The 22,629-nt window shown below is 48.3% G+C and overlaps 1 protein-coding gene and 1 pseudogene across 1 annotated transcript in view; one reads left to right on the top strand and one right to left on the bottom strand.

The window, feature by feature from the left end:
* LOC135565428 (junctophilin-3-like) overlaps positions 1–22,629 on the top strand; it is a 225,378-nt pseudogene that overhangs the window by 28,115 nt on the left and 174,634 nt on the right.
* LOC115126599 (junctophilin-3-like) overlaps positions 1–22,629 on the bottom strand; it is a 30,641-nt gene that overhangs the window by 3,061 nt on the left and 4,951 nt on the right. Inside the window, 2 exon segments of the mRNA XM_065011878.1 lie at positions 2,094–2,598; positions 3,012–3,299. Coding sequence (XP_064867950.1) covers positions 2,094–2,598; positions 3,012–3,299 — 793 coding nt within the window.

Raw genomic sequence — 22,629 nt, 5'->3', positions numbered from 1 at the left:
TTGAAGAGTTGCTGAGACTACAGGTCTATCGGACCCCGAGGGACAGTTTACCTGACCTGTTACCTCAGTACGGTACAACCATACTGCTTGAAGAGTTGCTGAGACTACAGGTCTATCGGACCCCGAGGGACAGTTTACCTGACCTGTTACCTCAGTACGGTACAACCATACTGCTTGAAGAGTTGCTGAGACTACAGGTCTATCGGACCCCTAGGGACAGTTTACCTGACCTGTTACCTCAGTACGGTACAACCATACTGCTTGAAGAGTTGCTGAGACTACAGGTCTATCGGACCCCTAGGGACAGTTTACCTGACCCAGATGAAACCTATTTCTGGACTTAAAAACAACCTTTCATGGATATTCTCAACTAGGCCTTTTAGTCTGGAAACCGGCCCATTTGGCACATCGCAAGTTAACAGAGTATCTTTAAGTGCACTTGTCAAAGACAAAGATGTTGGCCACCTTCTCCGGCTCCCTAACCTAAGCCTAACCTTACCTTTAGCTCTAACCCGACTACTGTTACCACAGCAACAGAGATCTCCGGCTCCCTAACTTAAGCCTACCCCTAGCTCTAACCCGACTACTGTTACCACAGCAACAGAGATCTCCGGTTCCCTAACCTAAGCCTAACATTAGCCTTAGCTCTAACCCGACTACTGTTACCACAGCAACAGAGATCTCCGGCTCCCTAACCTAAGCCTAACCTTACCCTTAGCTCTAACCCGACTACTGTTACCACAGCAACAGAGATCTCCGGCTCCCTAACCTAAGCCTAACCTTAGCCTTAGCTCTAACCCGACTACTGTTACCACAGCAACAGAGATCTCCGGCTCCCTAACCTAAGCCTAACCTTACCCTTAGCTCTAACCCGACTACTGTTACCACAGCAACAGAGATCTCCGGCTCCCTAACCTAAGCCTAACCTTAGCCTTAGCTCTAACCCGACTACTGTTACCACAGCAACAGAGATCTCCGGCTCCCTAACCTAAGCCTAACATTAGCCTTAGCTCTAACCCGACTACTGTTACCACAGCAACAGAGATCTCCGGCTCCCTAACCTAAGCCTAACCTTAGCCTTAGCTCTAACCCAAATACTGTTACCACAGCAACAGAGATCTCCGGCTCCCTAACCTAAGCCTAACCTTAGCCTTAGCTCTAACCCGACTACTGTTACCACAGCAACAGAGATCTCCGGCTCCCTAACCTAAGCCTAACATTAGCCTTAGCTCTAACCCGAATACTGTTACCACAGCAACAGAGATCTCCGGCTCCCTAACCTAAGATTAACCTTAACCTTAGCTCTAACCCGACTACTGCTACCACAGCAACAGAGATCTCCGGCTCCCTAACTTAAGCCTACCCCTAGCTCTAACCCGACTACTGTTACCACAGCAACAGAGATCTCCGGTTCCCTAACCTAAGCCTAACCTTAGCCTTAGCTCTAACCCGACTACTGTTACCACAGCAACAGAGATCTCCAGCTCCCTAACCTAAGCCTAACCTTACCCTTAGCTCTAACCCGACTACTGTTACCACAGCAACAGAGATCAGCACCATGGGTCTGTTTCTCACCTGGACAGGGCGATCTCTGCCTTAACCTTAATGTCCAGCTAGCTCTAACCCTGACTACTGTTACCACAGCAACAGAGATCAACACCATGTGTCTGTTTCTCACCTGGACAATCTCTGCCTTCTGATCTGTTCTAATGTCCTTAACCTTAGCTCTAACCCGACTACTGTTACCACAGCAACAGAGATCAACACCAGTCTGTCTCACCTGGACAGCGATCTCTGCCTTCTGCCGATGTCTTAGCTCTAACCCTGACTACTGTTACCACAGCAACAGAGATCAACACCATGGGTCTGTTTCTCACCTGGACAGGGCGATCTCTGCCTTCTGCTTGGCGATGTCTGCAGCTAGCTCTAACCCTGACTACTGTTACCACAGCAACAGAGATCAACACCATGGGTCTGTGTCTCACCTGGACAGGGCGATCTCTGCCTTCTGCTTGGCGATGTCTGCAGCTAGCTCTAACCCTGACTACTGTTACCACAGCAACAGAGATCAACACCATGTGTCTGTGTCTCACCTGGACAGGGCGATCTCTGCCTTCTGCTTGGCGATGTCTGCAGCCTTCTCAGCTGCTTCCACAGCCCGCTCCACCTTCTCCCTGATCTTACTGGCTCTCAGAGGAATCAGGTTCTTCCGCTTCCCGCTGACCAGCGCGTTCTGCTTGTACTTCCCTTCCTCTTTGGTGCTGTCGGGGAACGTTGTACAGCCGTAACCATGGCGCTTGTTGGCCACCCACTCCCCCTCGTAGCGTGAGACCGTCGGAGCGCCGGCTCACGCCCAACCCGCCCGCTGGTCACTGCGCCACTCGCCGGCGTAGGCCTCGGTGACCGTGGCATCCACAGGAGCGCCCTGCTCGCCGTCCTGGCTAGCGTTGGAGTGTATGTCGGAGGCGGCAGAGGAGACGGTGCTCATGCCGGCCTCGCTGCAGAACGAGCTCTGTTTACTCAGCTGGCTGGCCAGGGAACTCTTGGACTCGGAGCGACGCAGCTTCAGACCACTCAGGATCGACTGGCGGAAACGGCCTGGGATATGAAACGACACAACGTTATTTATCCTTTTATTTATTTGACCTTTATTTAACTAGGCAAGTCAGTTAAGAACAAATTCTTATTTTCAATGACGGCCTAGGAACAGTGGGTTAACTGCCTGTTCAGGGGCAGAACGACAGATTTGTACCTTGTCAGCTCGGGGGTTTGAACTCGCAACCTTCCGGTTACTAGTCCAACGCTCTAACCACTAGGCTACCCTGCCGCCCCAAAATACGATACGATGCAACTTTACAGAAATGGACAACTGACATACAAACACCAGCGTGACATAATAAGAATAAGTCCATGTCAAAGTACCAATAGATGGACTAGAAAACAGGGCTAATGGATATTGAAGTATCAGCTCATAGAACCCGACCAGCTGCCCACAAACATCAGAGTCTCACCTTTCCTCTTCCCCCGACGGTCCGCCTCGCTGGGCGCAGTCAGAGCGAAGCCCCCCCTCCCCACGGGACTCCCGACCAGCCCGCCCCCCACCACCCCGTCGGCAGGCGAGACGGCGGTCCCGGTGCCGTCCTCCAGCGGGGTGGGGGGGCCGTGGCTGTGCTCGGAGCGGAGGGAGTTTATGGACGTGCGGAGCGGGTAGAGGATGACGGCCGCCATGCCGTATGGCACGCTCTGCCGGACCCCATAGCCGTGCCGCATCCCCCCCAACCACTGGCCCTGGAACGTACCTATAGGAGAGAGTCACAGGGGTCAAATTATAGGGCGATCTGAGGGCATACCCCTCAAAACCACTGGCCCAGAAAGGTGCATGGATGGAAAGAGGCATAACCAATTAGGTCACCCCCCTCCCCCAGAAAGGTGCATGGATGGAAAGAGGCATAACCAGTCACCCCCCCAGAAAGGTGCAAGGCATAACCAATAGGGTCACCCCCCTCCCCCAGAAAGGTGCATGGATGGAAAGGGCATACCATCACCCCCAGAAAGGTGCACCAGGCATAACCAATTAGGTCACCCCCCCCCAGAAAGGTGCATGGATGGAAAGAGGCATAACCAATTAGGTCACCCCCAGAAAGGTGCATGGATGGAAAGAGGCATAACCAATTAGGTCACCCCCCCCCAGAAAGGTGCCCCCCCCCCAGAAAGGTGCATGGATGGAAAGAGGCATAACCAATTAGGTCACCCCTCCCCCAGAAAGGTGCATGGATGGAAAGAGGCATAACCAATTAGGTCACCCCCCCCCAGAAAGGTGCATGGAGGGAAAGAGGCATAACCAATTAGGTCACCCCCAGAAAGGTGCATGGATGGAAAGAGGTGTAACATAAGTCTTATTATGAGACACTATAAAAGGCTGTTAGTGCCCATAACAAGTTATAACGCATTATAGCTACATGCGTTGTGACATCGTATTTCATTGGGAGAAAATTCTCACGTTGGGTAGCAGGAAGTGACTAACTGATATCACACACATGGCTTGTTTATTCCATTTGAATCAACTAGGGCCTATAAGAGAGTGAGACATTATCTTACGTCACCATTCCAGCTCTGCTACCTGGTTTACTGCAGGTGAAAGGGGTCTTTAAAGGACTATATGATGGGATGAATGGTGGGGAACCACTGTGTGTGTATATGAAAGCAATATGGGGACATAAGAGGTCTAAGGCGGATCATAGGCGTGGAACCTGCAAGTGTATATGGTGAAGCTAGATGGAGGAGCCCCTGAGAAGAACCAAGGGATGAGGGTTGTCCTGGATGTGACACAGGGACTCCGTGGCCACAACATCAAGATGCAGTAACTTTTTTTTTTTACTTGGCACAAGCTGGGACAGGAGCTCTTCAAGAGGAAGCTAGCAGGAACATTAGGAAAAAACAAGCCAGAGCTCCTCAAGAGGAAGCTAGCAGGAACATTAGGAAAAAACAAGCCAGAGCTCCTCAAGAGGAAGCTAGCAGGAACATTAGGAAAAAACAAGCCAGAGCTCCTCAAGAGGAAGCTAGCAGGAACATTAGGAAAAAAACAAGCCAGAGCTCCTCAAGAGGAAGCTAGCAGGAACATTAGGAAAAAACAAGCCAGAGCTCCTCAAGAGGAAGCTAGCAGGAACATTAGGAAAAAAACAAGCCAGAGCTCCTCAAGAGGAAGCTAGCAGGAACATTAGGAAAAAACAAGCCAGAGCTCCTCAAGAGGAAGCTAGCAGGAACATTAGGAAAAAACAAGCCAGAGCTCCTCAAGAGGAAGCTAGCAGGAACATTAGGAAAAAACAAGCCAGAGCTCCTCAAGAGGAAGCTAGCAGGAACATTAGGAAAAAACAAGCCAGAGCTCCTCAAGAGGAAGCTAGCAGGAACATTAGGAAAAAACAAGCCAGAGCTCCTCAAGAGGAAGCTAGCAGGAACATTAGGAAAAAAACAAGCCAGAGCTCCTCAAGAGGAAGCTAGCAGGAACATTAGGAAAAAAACAAGCCAGAGCTCCTCAAGAGGAAGCTAGCAGGAACATTAGGAAAAAACAAGCCAGAGCTCCTCAAGAGGAAGCTAGCAGGAACATTAGGAAAAAAACAAGCCAGAGCTCCTCAAGAGGAAGCTAGCAGGAACATTAGGAAAAAACAAGCCAGAGCTCCTCAAGAGGAAGCTAGCAGGAACATTAGGAAAAAAACAAGCCAGAGCTCCTCAAGAGGAAGCTAGCAGGAACATTAGGAAAAAACAAGCCAGAGCTCCTCAAGAGGAAGCTAGCAGGAACATTAGGAAAAAACAAGCCAGAGCTCCTCAAGAGGAAGCTAGCAGGAACATTAGGAAAAAACAAGCCAGAGCTCCTCAAGAGGAAGCTAGCAGGAACATTAGGAAAAAACAAGCCAGAGCTCCTCAAGAGGAAGCTAGCAGGAACATTAGGAAAAAACAAGCCAGAGCTCCTCAAGAGGAAGCTAGCAGGAACATTAGGAAAAAACAAGCCAGAGCTCCTCAAGAGGAAGCTAGCAGGAACATTAGGAAAAAAACAAGCCAGAGCTCCTCAAGAGGAAGCTAGCAGGAACATTAGGAAAAAACAAGCCAGAGCTCCTCAAGAGGAAGCTAGCAGGAACATTAGGAAAAAACAAGCCAGAGCTCCTCAAGAGGAAGCTAGCAGGAACATTAGGAAAAAACAAGCCAGAGCTCCTCAAGAGGAAGCTAGCAGGAACATTAGGAAAAAACAAGCCAGAGCTCCTCAAGAGGAAGCTAGCAGGAACATTAGGAAAAAACAAGCCAGAGCTCCTCAGAGGAAGCTAGCAGGAACATTAGGAAAAAACAAGCCAGAGCTCCTCAAGAGGAAGCTAGCAGGAACATTAGGAAAAAACAAGCCAGAGCTCCTCAAGAGGAAGCTAGCAGGAACATTAGGAAAAAAACAAGCCAGAGCTCTTCAAGAGGAAGCTCGAAGGAACATTAGGAAAAAACAAGCCAGAGCTCCCACCTCAGCTGTTGAATACACGGAACAGGCCTATCAATTCCTCTCAGTTTGAAAAAACAAGTCCCAGTGTCCTCAAGTGGTATTTATCCCTGTGTTTCCTGTCTCTCTGCCCCAGTGTATTTATCCCTGTGTTCCCTGTCTCTCTGCGCCAGTGTATTTATCCCTGTGTTTCCTGTCTCTGCCCCAGTGTATTTATCCCTGTGTTTCCTGTCTCTCTGGCCAAATCCCTGTGTTTCCTGTCTCCCTGTTCCAGTGTATTTATCCCTGTGTTTCCTGTCTCTCTGTGCCAGTGTATTTATCCCTGTGTTTCCTGTCTCTGCCCCAGTGTATTTATCCCTGTGTTTCCTGTCTCTCTGTGCCAGTGTATTTATCCCTGTGTTTTCTGTCTCCCTGTTCCAGTGTATTTATCCCTGTGTTTCCTGTCTCTCTGCCCCAGTGTATTTATCCCTGTGTTTCCTGTCTCTCTGTCCCAGTGTATTTATCCCTGTGCTGTCTCTCTGAACAGGCCAGTGTATTTATCCCTGTGTTTCCTGTCTCTCTGCCCCAGTGTATTTATCCCTGTGTTTCCTGTCTCTCTGCGCCAGTGTATTTATCCCTGTGTTTCCTGTCTCTCTGTCCCAGTGTATTTATCCCTGTGTTTCCTGTCTCTCTGCGCCAGTGTATTTATCCCTGTGTTTCCTGTCTCTCTGTCCCAGTGTATTTATCCCTGTTTTTCCTGTCTCTCTGCCCCAGTGTATTTATCCCTGTGTTTCCTGTCTCTATGTGCCAGTGTATTTATCCCTGTGTTTCCTGTCTCTCTGCCCCAGTGTATTTATCCCTGTGTTTCCTGTCTCTCTGTCCCAGTGTATTTATCCCTGTGTTTCCTGTCTCTCTGTGCCAGTGTATTTATCCCTGTGTTTCCTGTCTCTCTGTGCCAGTGTATTTATCCCTGTGTTTCCTGTCTCTCTGTGCCAGTGTATTTATCCCTGTGTTTCCTGTCTCTCTGCGCCAGTGTATTTATCCCTGTGTTTCCTGTCTCTCTGCCCCAGTGTATTTATCCCTGTGTTTCCTGTCTCTCTGTGCCAGTGTATTTATCCCTGTGTTTCCTGTCTCTCTGTGCCAGTGTATTTATCCCTGTGTTTCCTGTCTCTCTGTCCCAGTGTATTTATCCCTGTGTTTCCTGTCTCTCTGCCCCAGTGTATTTATCCCTGTGTTTCCTGTCTCTCTACGTCAGTGTATTTATCCATGTGTTTCCTGTCTCTCTGCGCCAGTGTATTTATCCCTGTGTTTCCTGTCTCTCTGCGCCAGTGTATTTATCCCTGTGTTTCCTGTCTCTGCCCCAGTGTATTTATCCCTGTGTTTCCTGTCTCTCTGTGCCAGTGTATTTATCCCTGTGTTTTCTGTCTCCCTGTTCCAGTGTATTTATCCCTGTGTTTCCTGTCTCTCTGCCCCAGTGTATTTATCCCTGTGTTTCCTGTCTCTCTGCCCCAGTGTATTTATCCCTGTGTTTCCTGTCTCTCTGTCCCAGTGTATTTATCCCTGTGTTTCCTGTCTCTCTGTGCCAGTGTATTTATCCCTGTGTTTCCTGTCTCCCTGTTCCAGTGTATTTATCCCTGTGTTTCCTGTCTCTCTGTCCCAGTGTATTTATCCCTGTGTTTCCTGTCTCTCTGCCCCAGTGTATTTATCCCTGTGTTTCCTGTCTCTCTGCCCCAGTGTATTTATCCCTGTGTTTCCTGTCTCTCTGCGCCAGTGTATTTATCCCTGTGTTTCCTGTCTCTCTGCCCCAGTGTATTTATCCCTGTGTTTCCTGTCTCTCTGTGCCAGTGTATTTATCCCTGTGTTTCCTGTCTCTCTGTCCCAGTGTATTTATCCCTGTGTTTCCTGTCTCTCTGCCCCAGTGTATTTATCCCTGTGTTTCCTGTCTCTCTGTCCCAGTGTATTTATCCCTGTGTTTCCTGTCTCTCTGCCCCAGTGTATTTATCCCTGTGTTTCCTGTCTCTATGTGCCAGTGTATTTATCCCTGTTTTTCCTGTCTCTCTGCCCCAGTGTATTTATCCCTGTGTTTCCTGTCTCTCTGTGCCAGTGTATTTATCCCTGTGTTTCCTGTCTCTCTGTGCCAGTGTATTTATCCCTGTGTTTCCTGTCTCTCTGTACCAGTGTATTTATCCCTGTGTTTCCTGTCTCTCCCAGTGTATTTATCCCTGTGTTTCCTGTCTCTCTGTGCCAGTGTATTTATCCCTGTGTTTCCTGTCTCTCTGTCCCAGTGTATTTATCCCTGTGTTTCCTGTCTCTCTGCGCCAGTGTATTTATCCCTGTGTTTCCTGTCTCTCTGTCCCAGTGTATTTATCCCTGTTTTTCCTGTCTCTCTGCCCCAGTGTATTTATCCCTGTGTTTCCTGTCTCTATGTGCCAGTGTATTTATCCCTGTTTTTCCTGTCTCTCTGCCCCAGTGTATTTATCCCTGTGTTTCCTGTCTCTCTGTGCCAGTGTATTTATCCCTGTGTTTCCTGTCTCTCCTGCCAGTGTATTTATCCCTGTGTTTCCTGTCTCTCTGTACCAGTGTATTTATCCCTGTGTTTCCTGTCTCTCTGTGCCAGTGTATTTATCCCTGTGTTTCCTGTCTCTCTGTGCCAGTGTATTTATCCCTGTGTTTCCTGTCTCTGCCCCAGTGTATTTATCCCTGTGTTTCCTGTCTCTCTGTACCAGTATATTTATCCCTGTGTTTCCTGTCTCTCTGCGCCAGTGTATTTATCCCTGTGTTTCCTGTCTCTCTGCCCCAGTGTATTTATCCCTGTGTTTCCTGTCTCTCTGTGCCAGTGTATTTATCCCTGTGTTTCCTGTCTCTCTGTGCCAGTGTATTTATCCCTGTGTTTCCTGTCTCTCTGCCCCAGTGTATTTATCCCTGTGTTTCCTGTCTCTCTGAGCCAGTGTATTTATCCCTGTGTTTCCTGTCTCCCTGTGCCAGTGTATTTATCCCTGTGTTTCCTGTCTCTCTGTGCCAGTGTATTTATCCCTGTGTTTCCTGTCTCTCTGTCCCAGTGTATTTATCCCTGTGTTTCCTGTCTCTCTGCCCCAGTGTATTTATCCCTGTGTTTCCTGTCTCTCTGCGCCAGTGTATTTATCCCTGTGTTTCCTGTCTCTCTGTGCCAGTGTATTTATCCCTGTGTTTCCTGTCTCTCTGCCCCAGTGTATTTATCCCTGTGTTTCCTGTCTCTCTGTGCCAGTGTATTTATCCCTGTGTTTCCTGTCTCTCTGTCCCAGTGTATTTATCCCTGTGTTTCCTGTCTCTCTGCGCCAGTGTATTTATCCCTGTGCTTCCTGTCTCTCTGTCCCAGTGTATTTATCCCAATTTTTCCTGTCTCTCTGCCCCAGTGTATTTATCCCTGTGTTTCCTGTCTCTATGTGCCAGTGTATTTATCCCTGTTTTTCCTGTCTCTCTGCCCCAGTGTATTTATCCCTGTGTTTCCTGTCTCTCTGTGCCAGTGTATTTATCCCTGTGTTTCCTGTCTCTCTGTGCCAGTGTATTTATCCCTGTGTTTCCTGTCTCTCTGTACCAGTGTATTTATCCCTGTGTTTCCTGTCTCTCTGCCCCAGTGTATTTATCCCTGTGTTTCCTGTCTCTCTGTGCCAGTGTATTTATCCCTGTGTTTCCTGTCTCTCTGCCCCAGTGTATTTATCCCTGTGTTTCCTGTCTCTCTGTGCCAGTGTATTTATCCCTGTGTTTCCTGTCTCTCTATCCCAGTGTATTTATCCCTGTGTTTCCTGTCTCTGCCCCAGTGTATTTATCCCTGTGTTTCCTGTCTCTCTGCCCCAGTGTATTTATCCCTGTGTTTCCTGTCTCTCTGTCCCAGTGTATTTATCCCTGTGTTTCCTGTCTCTCTGCGCCAGTGTATTTATCCCTGTGTTTCCTGTCTCTCTGCCCCAGTGTATTTATCCCTGTGTTTCCTGTCTCTCTGCGCCAGTGTATTTATCCCTGTGTTTCCTGCCTCTCTGTCCCAGTGTATTTATCCCTGTGTTTCCTGTCTCTCTGTCCCAGTGTATTTATCCCTGTTTTTCCTGTCTCTCTGCCCCAGTGTATTTATCCCTGTGTTTCCTGTCTCTATGTGCCAGTGTATTTATCCCTGTGTTTCCTGTCTCTCTGCCCCAGTGTATTTATCCCTGTGTTTCCTGTCTCTCTGTCCCAGTGTATTTATCCCTGTGTTTCCTGTCTCTCTGCGCCAGTGTATTTATCCCTGTGTTTCCTGTCTCTCTGTGCCAGTGTATTTATCCCTGTGTTTCCTGTCTCTCTGTGCCAGTGTATTTATCCCTGTGTTTCCTGTCTCTCTGCCCCAGTGTATTTATCCCTGTGTTTCCTGTCTCTCTGTGCCAGTGTATTTATCCCTGTGTTTCCTGTCTCTCTGCCCCAGTGTATTTATCCCTGTGTTTCCTGTCTCTCTGTGCCAGTGTATTTATCCCTGTGTTTCCTGTCTCTCTGTGCCAGTGTATTTATCCCTGTGTTTCCTGTCTCTCTGTGCCAGTGTATTTATCCCTGTGTTTCCTGTCTCTCTGCCCCAGTGTATTTATCCCTGTGTTTCCTGTCTCTCTGTGCCAGTGTATTTATCCCTGTGTTTCCTGTCTCTCTGCGCCAGTGTATTTATCCCTGTGTTTCCTGTCTCTCTGTCCCAGTGTATTTATCCCTGTGTTTCCTGTCTCTCTGTGCCAGTGTATTTATCCCTGTGTTTCCTGTCTCTCTGTGCCAGTGTATTTATCCCTGTGTTTCCTGTCTCTCTGTCCCAGTGTATTTATCCCTGTGTTTCCTGTCTCTCTGTGCCAGTGTATTTATCCCTGTGTTTCCTGTCTCTCTGTCCCAGTGTATTTATCCCTGTGTTTCCTGTCTCTCTGCCCCAGTGTATTTATCCCTGTGTTTCCTGTCTCTCTATGTCAGTGTATTTATCCCTGTGTTTCCTGTCTCTCTGCCCCAGTGTATTTATCCCTGTGTTTCCTGTCTCTCTGTGCCAGTGTATTTATCCCTGTGTTTCCTGTCTCTCTGTGCCAGTGTATTTATCCCTGTGTTTCCTGTCTCTCAGCCAGTGTATTTATCCCTGTGTTTCCTGTCTCTCTGTGCCAGTGTATTTATCCCTGTGTTTCCTGTCTCTCTGTGCCAGTGTATTTATCCCTGTGTTTCCTGTCTCTCTGTGCCAGTGTATTTATCCCTGTGTTTCCTGTCTCTCTGCCCCAGTGTATTTATCCCTGTGTTTCCTGTCTCTCTGTCCCAGTGTATTTATCCCTGTGTTTCCTGTCTCTCTGTCCCAGTGTATTTATCCCTGTGTTTCCTGTCTCTCTGTGCCAGTGTATTTATCCCTGTGTTTCCTGTCTCTCTGTGCCAGTGTATTTATCCCTGTGTTTCCTGTCTCTCTGTGCCAGTGTATTTATCCCTGTGTTTCCTGTCTCTCTGTGCCAGTGTATTTATCCCTGTGTTTCCTGTCTCTCTGTGCCAGTGTATTTATCCCTGTGTTTCCTGTCTCTCTGCCCCAGTGTATTTATCCCTGTGTTTCCTGTCTCTCTGTGCCAGTGTATTTATCCCTGTGTTTCCTGTCTCTCTGTGCCAGTGTATTTATCCCTGTGTTTCCTGTCTCTCTGCCCCAGTGTATTTATCCCTGTGTTTCCTGTCTCTCTGTGCCAGTGTATTTATCCCTGTGTTTCCTGTCTCTCTGTCCCAGTGTATTTATCCCTGTGTTTCCTGTCTCTCTGCCCCAGTGTATTTATCCCTGTGTTTCCTGTCTCTCTGTCCCAGTGTATTTATCCCTGTGTTTCCTGTCTCTCTGCCCCAGTGTATTTATCCCTGTGTTTCCTGTCTCTCTGTCCCAGTGTATTTATCCCTGTGTTTCCTGTCTCTCTGCCCCAGTGTATTTATCCTGTGTTTCCTGTCTCTCTGTGCCAGTGTATTTATCCCTGTGTTTCCTGTCTCTCTGTGCCAGTGTATTTATCCCTGTGTTTCCTGTCTCTCTGCCCCAGTGTATTTATCCCTGTGTTTCCTGTCTCTCTGTGCCAGTATATTTATCCCTGTGTTTCCTGTCTCTCTGTCCCAGTGTATTTATCCCTGTGTTTCCTGTCTCTCTGCCCCAGTGTATTTATCCCTGTGTTTCCTGTCTCTCTGTCCCAGTGTATTTATCCCTGTGTTTCCTGTCTCTCTGCCCCAGTGTATTTATCCCTGTGTTTCCTGTCTCTCTATGTCAGTGTATTTATCCCTGTGTTACCTGTCTCTCTGCCCCAGTGTATTTATCCCTGTGTTTCCTGTCTCTCTGTCCCAGTGTATTTATCCCTGTGTTTCCTGTCTCTCTGTCCCAGTGTATTTATCCCTGTGTTTCCTGTCTCTCTGTGCCAGTGTATTTATCCCTGTGTTTCCTGTCTCTCTGTGCCAGTGTATTTATCCCTGTGTTTCCTGTCTCTCTGTCCCAGTGTATTTATCCCTGTGTTTCCTGTCTCTCTGCGCCAGTGTATTTATCCCTGTGTTTCCTGTCTCTCTGTGCCAGTGTATTTATCCCTGTGTTTCCTGTCTCTCTGTGCCAGTGTATTTATCCCTGTGTTTCCTGTCTCTCTGTGCCAGTGTATTTATCCCTGTGTTTCCTGTCTCTCTGTACCAGTGTATTTATCCCTGTGTTTCCTGTCTCTCTGTGCCAGTGTATTTATCCCTGTGTTTCCTGTCTCTCTGTGCCAGTGTATTTATCCCTGTGTTTCCTGTCTCTCTGTGCCAGTGTATTTATCCCTGTGTTTCCTGTCTCTCTGTGCCAGTGTATTTATCCCTGTGTTTCCTGTCTCTCTGCCCCAGTGTATTTATCCCTGTGTTTCCTGTCTCTCTGCCCCAGTGTATTTATCCCTGTGTTTCCTGTCTCTCTGTGCCAGTGTATTTATCCCTGTGTTTCCTGTCTGTCTGTGCCAGTTCATCTTGTTTGTTTTTCAAGTCAACCAGTGTTTTTCCCTACTCCTGCTTCTCTTCTCTTTTTCTAGTCCTCGTGATTTTTTGACCCTTTGCCTGTTTTCTGGACTCTGTACCCGCCTGTCTGACCATTCTGCCTGCCCTGACCATTCTGCCTGCCTGACCATTCTGCCTTCCTGACCATTCTGCCTGCCTGACCATTCTACCTGCCTGCCTGACCATTCTGCCTGCCTGACCATTCTGCCTGCCTGACCATTCTGCCTGCCTGACCACTCTGTCTGCCACTCTGTACCCGCCTGCCTGACCATTCTGCCTGCCTGACCATTCTGCCTGCCTGACCATTCTGCCTGCCTGACCACTCTGTCTGCCACTCTGTACCCGCCTGCCTGACCATTCTGCCTGCCCTGACCATTCTGCCTGCCTGACCATTCTGCCTGCCTGACCATTATGCCTGCCACTCTGTACCTCCTGGACTCTGAACTGGTTTTGACCTTTTGCCTGTCCACGACCATTCTCTTGTGTGTCTGCATCTGGGTCTCGTCTTGTGCCCTTATATAAATACATTTGCAAAACACAGAAACTCTGTCTCTCATGTGGTGTGTCAACTGGCCTTCATTTGTGTTCAATGGGGCTCATTTATCATTTCCATAAAATACTATATGTAAAATTTGTCCTTCCAATTTGTTCAGTTCAAAGCAATAAACATTAATAGTGATGACAACCTTGTTTCATTTATATTTGTTCAAGATAAACATGATTTATTCCACCCAGGTCTTGATTGTAATGACATTTTATTTAAAAAAGAAAGCACTTTTATTGATAAGTGTGATCGAGCAGGTAAATGGCAAATATTAGCCATGTAGGCTGTCTATACTGCTTGTAATTTTTATAAGTCAACATCTAAGTATTAAGTATGTTTACTTAAATTGTTATGGCTGAATTGATTCAAAAACCCAAGAAGATCGGGAGAATAACAAAAACATGAACGCCACACAGGGGTTAAATATCATGACTGCACATCACGTCATGACAACACGCCATGACAACCGTTTAAATATCATGGACCGCACATCACGTCATGACAACCGTTTAAATATCATGGACAGCACATCACGTCATGACAACACGCCATGACAACCGTTTAAATATCATGGACCGCACATCACGTCATGACAACACGCCATGACAACCGTTTAAATATCATGGACCGCACATCATGTCATGACAACCGTTTAAATATCACGGACAGCACATCATGTCATGACAACCGTTTAAATATCATGGACCGCACATCACGTCATGACCGTTTAAATATCATGACAGCACATCTGTCATGACAACATATCCCCATGACAACCGTTTAAATATTGGACCTGCAATCACGTCATGACAACCGTTTAAATATCATGGACAGCACATCACTTCATGTTTAAATATCATGGACACACATCACGTGACAACCGTTTAAATATCTGACCCACATCACGCCATGACAACCGTTTAAATATCACGGACAGCACATCACGTCATGACAACCGTTTAAATAAATATCCCTGACAACCGGATCACGCATGACAATGACAACCCGGACGCACATCACTTCATGACAACCGTTTAAATATTGACCATGACAACCGTTTAAATATCACGGACAGCACATCACGTCATGACAACCGTTTTAAATATCATGGCACATCATGTCATGACAACCGTTTAAATATCATGGACAGCACTGCGTCATGACAACCGTTTAAATATCTTGGACCGCACATCACGTCATGACAACAGGTTAAATATCACGGTTTCCATGACAACCGTTTAAATATCATGGACAGCACATCACGTCATGACAACCGTTTAAATATCTGTCTCTTCATGACAACCGTTTAAATATCATGGACCGCACATCACGTCATGACAACCGTTTAAATATCACGGACCGCAGATCACGTCATGACAACCGTTTAAATATCATGGACAGCACATCTCATGACAACCGTTTAAATATCTTGTTTCCTGACAGCACGTCATCAACGTTTAAATATCATGGACAATTCCAACCGTTTAAATATCACGGACCAGCACATCACGTCATGACAACCGTTTAAATATCATGGACGCACATCATGACAACCCATGACATGACCGTTTAAATATCACGGACAGCACATCACCCATGACAACCGTTTAAATATCTTGGACCGCACATCACGTCATGACAACCGTTTAAATATCACGGACAGCACATCATGTCATGCGTTTAAATATCATGGACAGCACATCGCGTCATGGCAACCGTTTAAATATCTTGGGCACATCACTCATGACAACAGGTTAAATATGACGCACATCAATGCAACCGTTTAAATATTTTGGACCACATGACAACCGTTTAAATATCATGGACCGCACATCACGACATGACAACCGTTTAAATATCATGGACCGCACATCCATGTCATCGTTTAAATATCAACCGTTTAAATATCATGGACCGCACATCACGTCATGACAACGTTTAAATATCATGGACAGGCGTCATGACAACCGTTTAAATATCTTGGACCGCACATCACGTCATGACAACAGGTTAAATATCATGGACCGCACATCACGTCATGACAACCGTTTAAATATCCTGGACCGCACATCACGTCATGACAACAGGTTAAATATCACGGACCGCACATCACGTCATGACAACCGTTTAAATATCTTGGACCGCACATCACGTCATGACAACCGTTTAAATATCATGCACATCACGTTGACAACCGTTTAAATATCATGGAACATCACGTCATGACAACCGTTTAAATATCTTGACCGCACATCACGTCATGACAACCGTTTAAATATCATGGACCGCACATCACGTCATGACAACCGTTTAAATATCCTGGACCGCACATCACGTCATGACAACCGTTTAAATATCCTGGACCGCACATCACGTCATGACAACCGTTTAAATATCTTGGACCGCACATCACGTCATGACAACCGTTTAAATATCCTGGACCGCACATCACGTCATGACAACCGTTTAAATATCCTGGACCGCACATCACGTCATGACAACCTTTTAAATATCTTGGATCGTCACGTCATGACAACCGTTTAAATATCTTGCACATCACGTCATGACAACAGGTTAAATATTCAGCACATCACGTCATGACAACCGTTTAAATATCTTGGACAGCAATCACGTCATGACCGTTTAAATATCATGGACCGCACATCACGTCATGACAACCGTTTAAATATCATGCACATCCGCGTCATGACAACAGGTTAAATATTAAATATCGTTTAAATATCATGGACCGCACATCACGTCATGACAACCGTTTAAATATCACATCACGCGTCATGACAACCGTTTAAATATCCTGGACCGCACATCACGTCATGATCATCCTGACAACCGTTTAAATATCTTGGACAGCACATCACGTCATGACAAGTTTAAATATCCTGGACCGCACATCACGTCATGACAACCGTTTAAATATTAAATCATCATGACAACAGGTTAAATATCTTGGACCGCACATCACGTCATGTTTAAATATCTTGGAACATCACGTCATTTAAATATCACGGACAGCACATCACGTCATGACAACCGTTTAAATATCATGGACAGCACATCGCGTCATGGCAACCGTTTAAATATCTTGGACAGCACATCACGTCATGACAACGTTTAAATATCTTGGACAGCACATTTGACAAATCATATCACGTCATGACAACCGTTTAAATATCTTGGACCGCACATCACGTCATGACAACCGTTTAAATATCTTGGACAGCGCACATCACGTCATGGTTTAAATATCATGGACCGCACATCACGTCATGACAACCGTTTAAATATCTTGGACCGCACATCACGTCATGACAACAGGTTAAATATCACGTCATGACAACCGTTTAAATATCATGGACCGCACATCACGTCATGACAAGCACATCGGTTAAATATCTTGGACCGCACATCGTCATGACAACGCACATCACGTGACAACCGTTTAAATATCATGGACGCACATCGTCATGACAACCGTTAAATCATGACAACGTCCGTTAAATTTAAATATCATCTTGGACCGCACATCACGTCATGACAACCGGTTAAATATCCTGGACAGCACATCACGTCATGACAACGGTTTAAATATCCTGGACGCACATCACGTCATGACAACGGTTAAATATCTTGGACCGCACATCACGTCATGACAACCGGTTAAATATCCTGGACCGCACATCACGTCATGACAACCGTTTAAATATCTGGACCGCACATCACGTCATGACAACCGGTTAAATATCTTGGACCGCACATCACGTCATGACAACCGGTTAAATATCCTGGACCGCACATCACGTCATCGGTTAAATATCCTGACAACCGTTAAATATTTGGAAATATGACAACCGTTTAAATATCATGGACAGCACATCACGTCGGTTAAATATCTTGACGTCAACCGTTTAAATATCTTGGACCGCACATCACGTCATCGGTTAAATATGACATGACAACCGGTTAAATATCCTGGACCGCACATCACGTCATGACAACCGGTTAAATATCTTGGACCGCACATCACGTCATGACAACCGTTTAAATATCCTGGACCGCACATCACGTCATGACAACCGGTTAAATATCTTGGACCGCACATCACGTCATGACAACCGGTTAAATATCTTGGACCGCACATCACGTCATGACAACCGTTTAAATATCATGGACAGCACATCACGTCATGACAACCGGTTAAATATCCTGGACCGCACATCACGTCATGACAACCGTTTAAATATCATGGACAGCACATCACGTCATGACAACCGTTTAAATATCCTGGACCGCACATCACGTCATGACACCGGTTAAATATCCGTTTAAATATCTTGGACGCACATCACGTCATGACAACCGTTTAAATATCATGGACAGCACATCACGTCATGACAACAGGTTAAATATCTTGGACCGCACATCACGTCATGACAACCGTTTAAATATCATGGACCGCACATCACGTCATGACAACCGGTTAAATATCACGGACCGCACATCACGTCATGACAACCGGTTAAATATCATGGACAGCACATCACGTCATGACAACCGTTTAAATATCACGGACCGCACATCACGTCATGACAACCGGTTAAATATCATGGACCGCACATCACGTCATGACAACCGGTTAAATATCTCATGACAACCGGTTAAATATCCTGGACCGCACATCACGTCATGACAACCGTTTAAATATCATGGACCGCACATCACGTCATGACAACAGGTTAAATATCACGGACCGCAATGCTCTCTACCTCAGGCAAAATCATGTTTTTCATTTTCCATTGATTAAAACTAAGATGTTATGTTTTATTTCACAACTTGGCTGAAGCAAATAATGATCCGTTTTTATCTTATGTTGTTTTATACAGTAGACTGTTTAAAGAGCGTTTCCATCTCATTTCAGTAGTGAGGCTTTTAAACGCGAACATATTGACGTTTTAGTGGCCGGGAGGATAGGCATAATTAAACGGCATTTCACCTCCATTTCAACCATCTAAAAACAGAGGAATGACGTGTCGTGAACCTTCGCTGTGGCGTGTCTGTCAAAGTGTAAGAGATCGGGACCTGTCCATGGTGCTGAAATGCAGATCGCAATAGACAAAGCTATGCTGCGCCGAACCCATGTAAATAGCGATTCATGTTATTAGCCTACACTACACACACTATTACATGTGTAGCTGTTGGTATAGCGACAATAGCACGTTTATTGGGTTGTGGAAAATGTGTCAGCTCGTGCGTGCTATATTAATCTCCCAGGTGAGAGACCGAACTCTCTCTCGTGACGCAGTCTTTATTTTGATTTATTTTTTATCTAATTCTGGAGTGTTATTACGGTCGCCTCCGCTACTTCATAAACCAAATAACACCAAGGTTAAATAACACCAAGGTTAAATAACACCAAGGTTATCTGCTGGTATGTAAACCATTGCGGTACATCTGATATTAGACTACAGGCTACGCTGGTAAACAACCTCTAGCTACACCGATACAGCAGCCACGGATCTGGTTTCCATGGTCCCCTCTGCATCACTTATTGACCCCTCTCTCCTTTCCCTATCTCTACCTCTCTTCCTCCCTCACTCTATCTTCCTCTCTTCCTCCCTCACTCTACCTCTCTACCTTTCCCTATCTCTACCTCTCTTCCTCCCTCACTCTATCTTCCTCTCTTCCTCCCTCACTCTACCTCTCTACCTTTCCCTATCTCTACCTCTCTTCCTCCCTCACTCTACCTCCCTCTCTTCCTCCCTCACTCTACCTCCCTCTCTTCCTCCCTCACTCTACCTCCCTATCTTCCTTCCCCTGGCACCCCTCCCTGCCTCTCTCGGCTCATCCCGGTTTTGTGCAATGGAGTTGCTTTGGTTATCAAACGGCCTAGATTAGGGACAGTTTGACATTTACTGTGTGTGTGTGTGTGTGGGGGGGGGCAGATGTCTCTTTATCTCTTTATATTACAGTGGAGAGGATGAACATGCGCAGGTAGCCTACAGGACACCTTTTTAAGTAGCCTAGTTAAATGAATACATTTTAAAAGTTAAGTTAAGTGACCAATATTTAGACAATATTGAAGCGTTTGAGGTCAAGGAATAGCTACTCTGATTGTTAAGGAGGCAGAACGCACGTGAATCTTTCCTGAATAACTGGGCCTGCTGGGCGCATGAGACTGTGTGGCTACACAATGTAGGACGACTTGGGAGAATGACGATGGGCAGAAAGATAAACGCAGCCAGACTGTCCTGTACGGTGCCTCATCTAGATCAACAGTAGACCCACAATTCATCCAGACGGAATGAAACAGTCAAATATCGGGGCTTTTGCGCCATTATTCAATGGCATTTTCACTTCAGTTTATAGTACCTCACCGATATATTTGAGCCTTTTGGTATTTCCACTTCTGACACCAACGGCACCGAACGGCAGGACAAGGGAGTGAACCCGGGTCATTGGCGTGAAAGGAAAACCCCCATAATGCATCGTGCCAATAGGGTGAACCCACTCTCTATATGAGGGAATCCTTAAATACAGTAAGTTACATTTGTTTCAGCTGCGTGTCTTCACTCTTATTTCATGTGTAATGACACACCTGGCCTCTCCTCTGTACCTGGCCTCTCCTCTGCACCTGGCCTCTCCTCTGCACCTGGCCTCTCCTCTGTACCTGGCCTCTCCTCTGCACCTGGCCTCTCCTCTGTACCTGGCCTCTCCTCTGTACCTGGCCTCTCCTCCGTACCTGGCCTCTCCTCCGCACCTGGCCTCTCCTCTGCACCTGGTCTCTCCTCTGTACCTGGCCTCTCCTCTGTACCTGGCCTCTCCTCCGCACCTGGCCTCTCCTCTGTACCTGGCCTCTCTTCTGTACCTGGCCTCTCCCCTGTACCTGGCCTCTCCTCTGCACCTGGCCTCTTCACTGCACCTGGCCTCTCCTCTGCACCTGGCCTCTCCTCTGTACCTGGCCTCTCCTCTGTACCTGGCCTCTCCTCTGCACCTGGCCTCTCCTTGGAATCTGGCCTCTCTTCTGTACCTGGCCTCTCTGCTGTACCTGGCCTCTCCTCTGCACCTGGCCTCTCCTCTGCACCTGGCTTCTGCTCTGCACCTGGCCTCTCCTCTGCACCTGGCCTCTCCTCTGCACCTGTCCTCTCCGCTGTACCTGGCCTCTCCTCTGCACTGCACCTGGCCTCTCCTCTGCACCTGTCCTCTCCACTGCACCTGGCCTCTCCACTGCACCTGGCCTCTCCACTGCACCTGGCCTCTCCTCTGCACCTGGCCTCTCCTCTGTACCTGGCCTCTCCTCTGCACCTGTCCTCTCCACTGCACCTGGCCTCTCCTCTGCACCTGGCCACTCCACTCTACCTGTCCTCTCCTCTATACCTGGTCTCTCCTCTTTACCTGGCCTCTCCACTGCACCTGGCCTCTCCTCTATACCTGGCCTCTCCTCTTTACCTGGCCTCTCCACTGCACCTGGCCTCTCCTCTACACCTGGCCTCTCCTCTGTACCTGGCCTCTCCTCTGCACCTGACCTCTCCTCTGTACCTGGCCTCTCCTCTCTACCTGGCCTCTCCTCTGCACCTGGTCTCTCCTCTGTACCTGGCCTCTCCTCTACACCTGGCCTCTCCTCTGTACCTGGCCTCTCCTCTGTACGTGGCCTCTCCTCTGCACCTGGCCTCTCCTCTGTACCTGGCCTCTTCTCTACACCTGGTCTCTCCTCTGCACCTGGCCTCTCCTCTGCACCTGGCCTCTCCTCTGTACCTGGCCTCTCCTCTGTACCTGGCCTCTCCTCTGTACCTGGCCTCTCCTCTGTACCTGGCCTCTCCTCTGCACCTGGCCTCTCCTCTGTACCTGGCCTCTCCTCTGCACCTGGCCTCTCCTCTGCACCTGGCCTCTCTCCACCTGGTCTCTCCTCTGCACCTGGCCTCTCCTCTGCACCTGGCCTCTCCTCTGTACCTGGCCTCTCCTCTGTACCTGGCCTCTCCTCTGTACCTGGCCTCTCCTCTGTACCTGGCCTCTCCTCTGCACCTGGCCTCTCCTCTGTACCTGGCCTCTCCTCTGTACCTGGCCTCTTCTCTACACCTGGTCTCTCCTCTGCACCTGGCCTCTCCTCTGTACCTGGCCTCTTCTCTACACCTGGTCTCTCCTCTGCACCTGGCCTCTCCTCTGTACCTGGCCTCTCCTCTACACCTGGCCTCTCCTCTGTACCTGGCCTCTCCTCTGTACCTGGCCTCTCCTCTGCACCTGGCCTCTCCTCTGTACCTGGCCTCTTCTCTACACCTGGTCTCTCCTCTGCACCTGGCCTCTCCTCTGCACCTGGCCTCTCCTCTGTACCTGGTCTCTCCTCTGCACCTGGCCTCTCCTCTGTACCTGGCCTCTCCTCTGCACCTGGCCTCTCCTCTGCACCTGGCCTCTGCTCTGCACCTGGCCTCTCCTCTGCACCTGGCCTCTCCTCTGCACCTGGCCTCTCCTCTGTACCTGTCCTCTCCTCTGCACCTGGCCTCTCCTCTGTACCTGGCCTCTCCTCCGCACCTGGCCTCTCCTCTGTACCTGGTCTCTCCTCTGCACCTGGCCTCTCCTCTGTACCTGGCCTCTCCTCTGCACCTGGCCTCTCCTCTGCACCTGGCCTCTCCTCTGCACCTGGCCTCTCCTCTGCACCTGGCCTCTCCTCTGTACCTGGCCTCTCCTCTATACCTGGCCTCTCCTCTACACCTGGCCTCTCCTCTGCACCTGGCCTCTCCTCTGCACCTGGCCTCTCCTCTGCACCTGGCCTCTCCCTCTGCCTCTCCTACCTGGCCTCTCCTCTGCACCTGGCCTCTCCTCTGTACCTGGCCTCTCCTCCGCACCTGGCCTCTCCTCTGTACCTGGCCTCTCCTCTGCACCTGGCCTCTCCTCTGCACCTGGCCTCTCCTCTGTACCTGGCCTCTCCTCTGGACCTGGCCTCTCCTCTGCACCTGGCCTCTCCTCTGCACCTGGCCTCTCCTCTGCACCTGGCCTCTCTCTGCACCTGGCCTCTCCTCACCTGGCCTCTCCTCTGCACCTGGCCTCTCCTCTGCACCTGGCCTCTCCTCTGCACCTGGCCTCTCCTCTGCACCTGGCCTCTCCACTGTACCTGGCCTCTCCTCTGCACCTGGCCTCTCCTCTGCACCTG

Source organism: Oncorhynchus nerka, linkage group LG27 (genome assembly GCF_034236695.1).
Source record: "Oncorhynchus nerka isolate Pitt River linkage group LG27, Oner_Uvic_2.0, whole genome shotgun sequence".
NCBI lineage: Eukaryota > Metazoa > Chordata > Actinopteri > Salmoniformes > Salmonidae > Oncorhynchus > Oncorhynchus nerka.
This window is presented reverse-complemented; position numbering and strand designations above follow the sequence as displayed.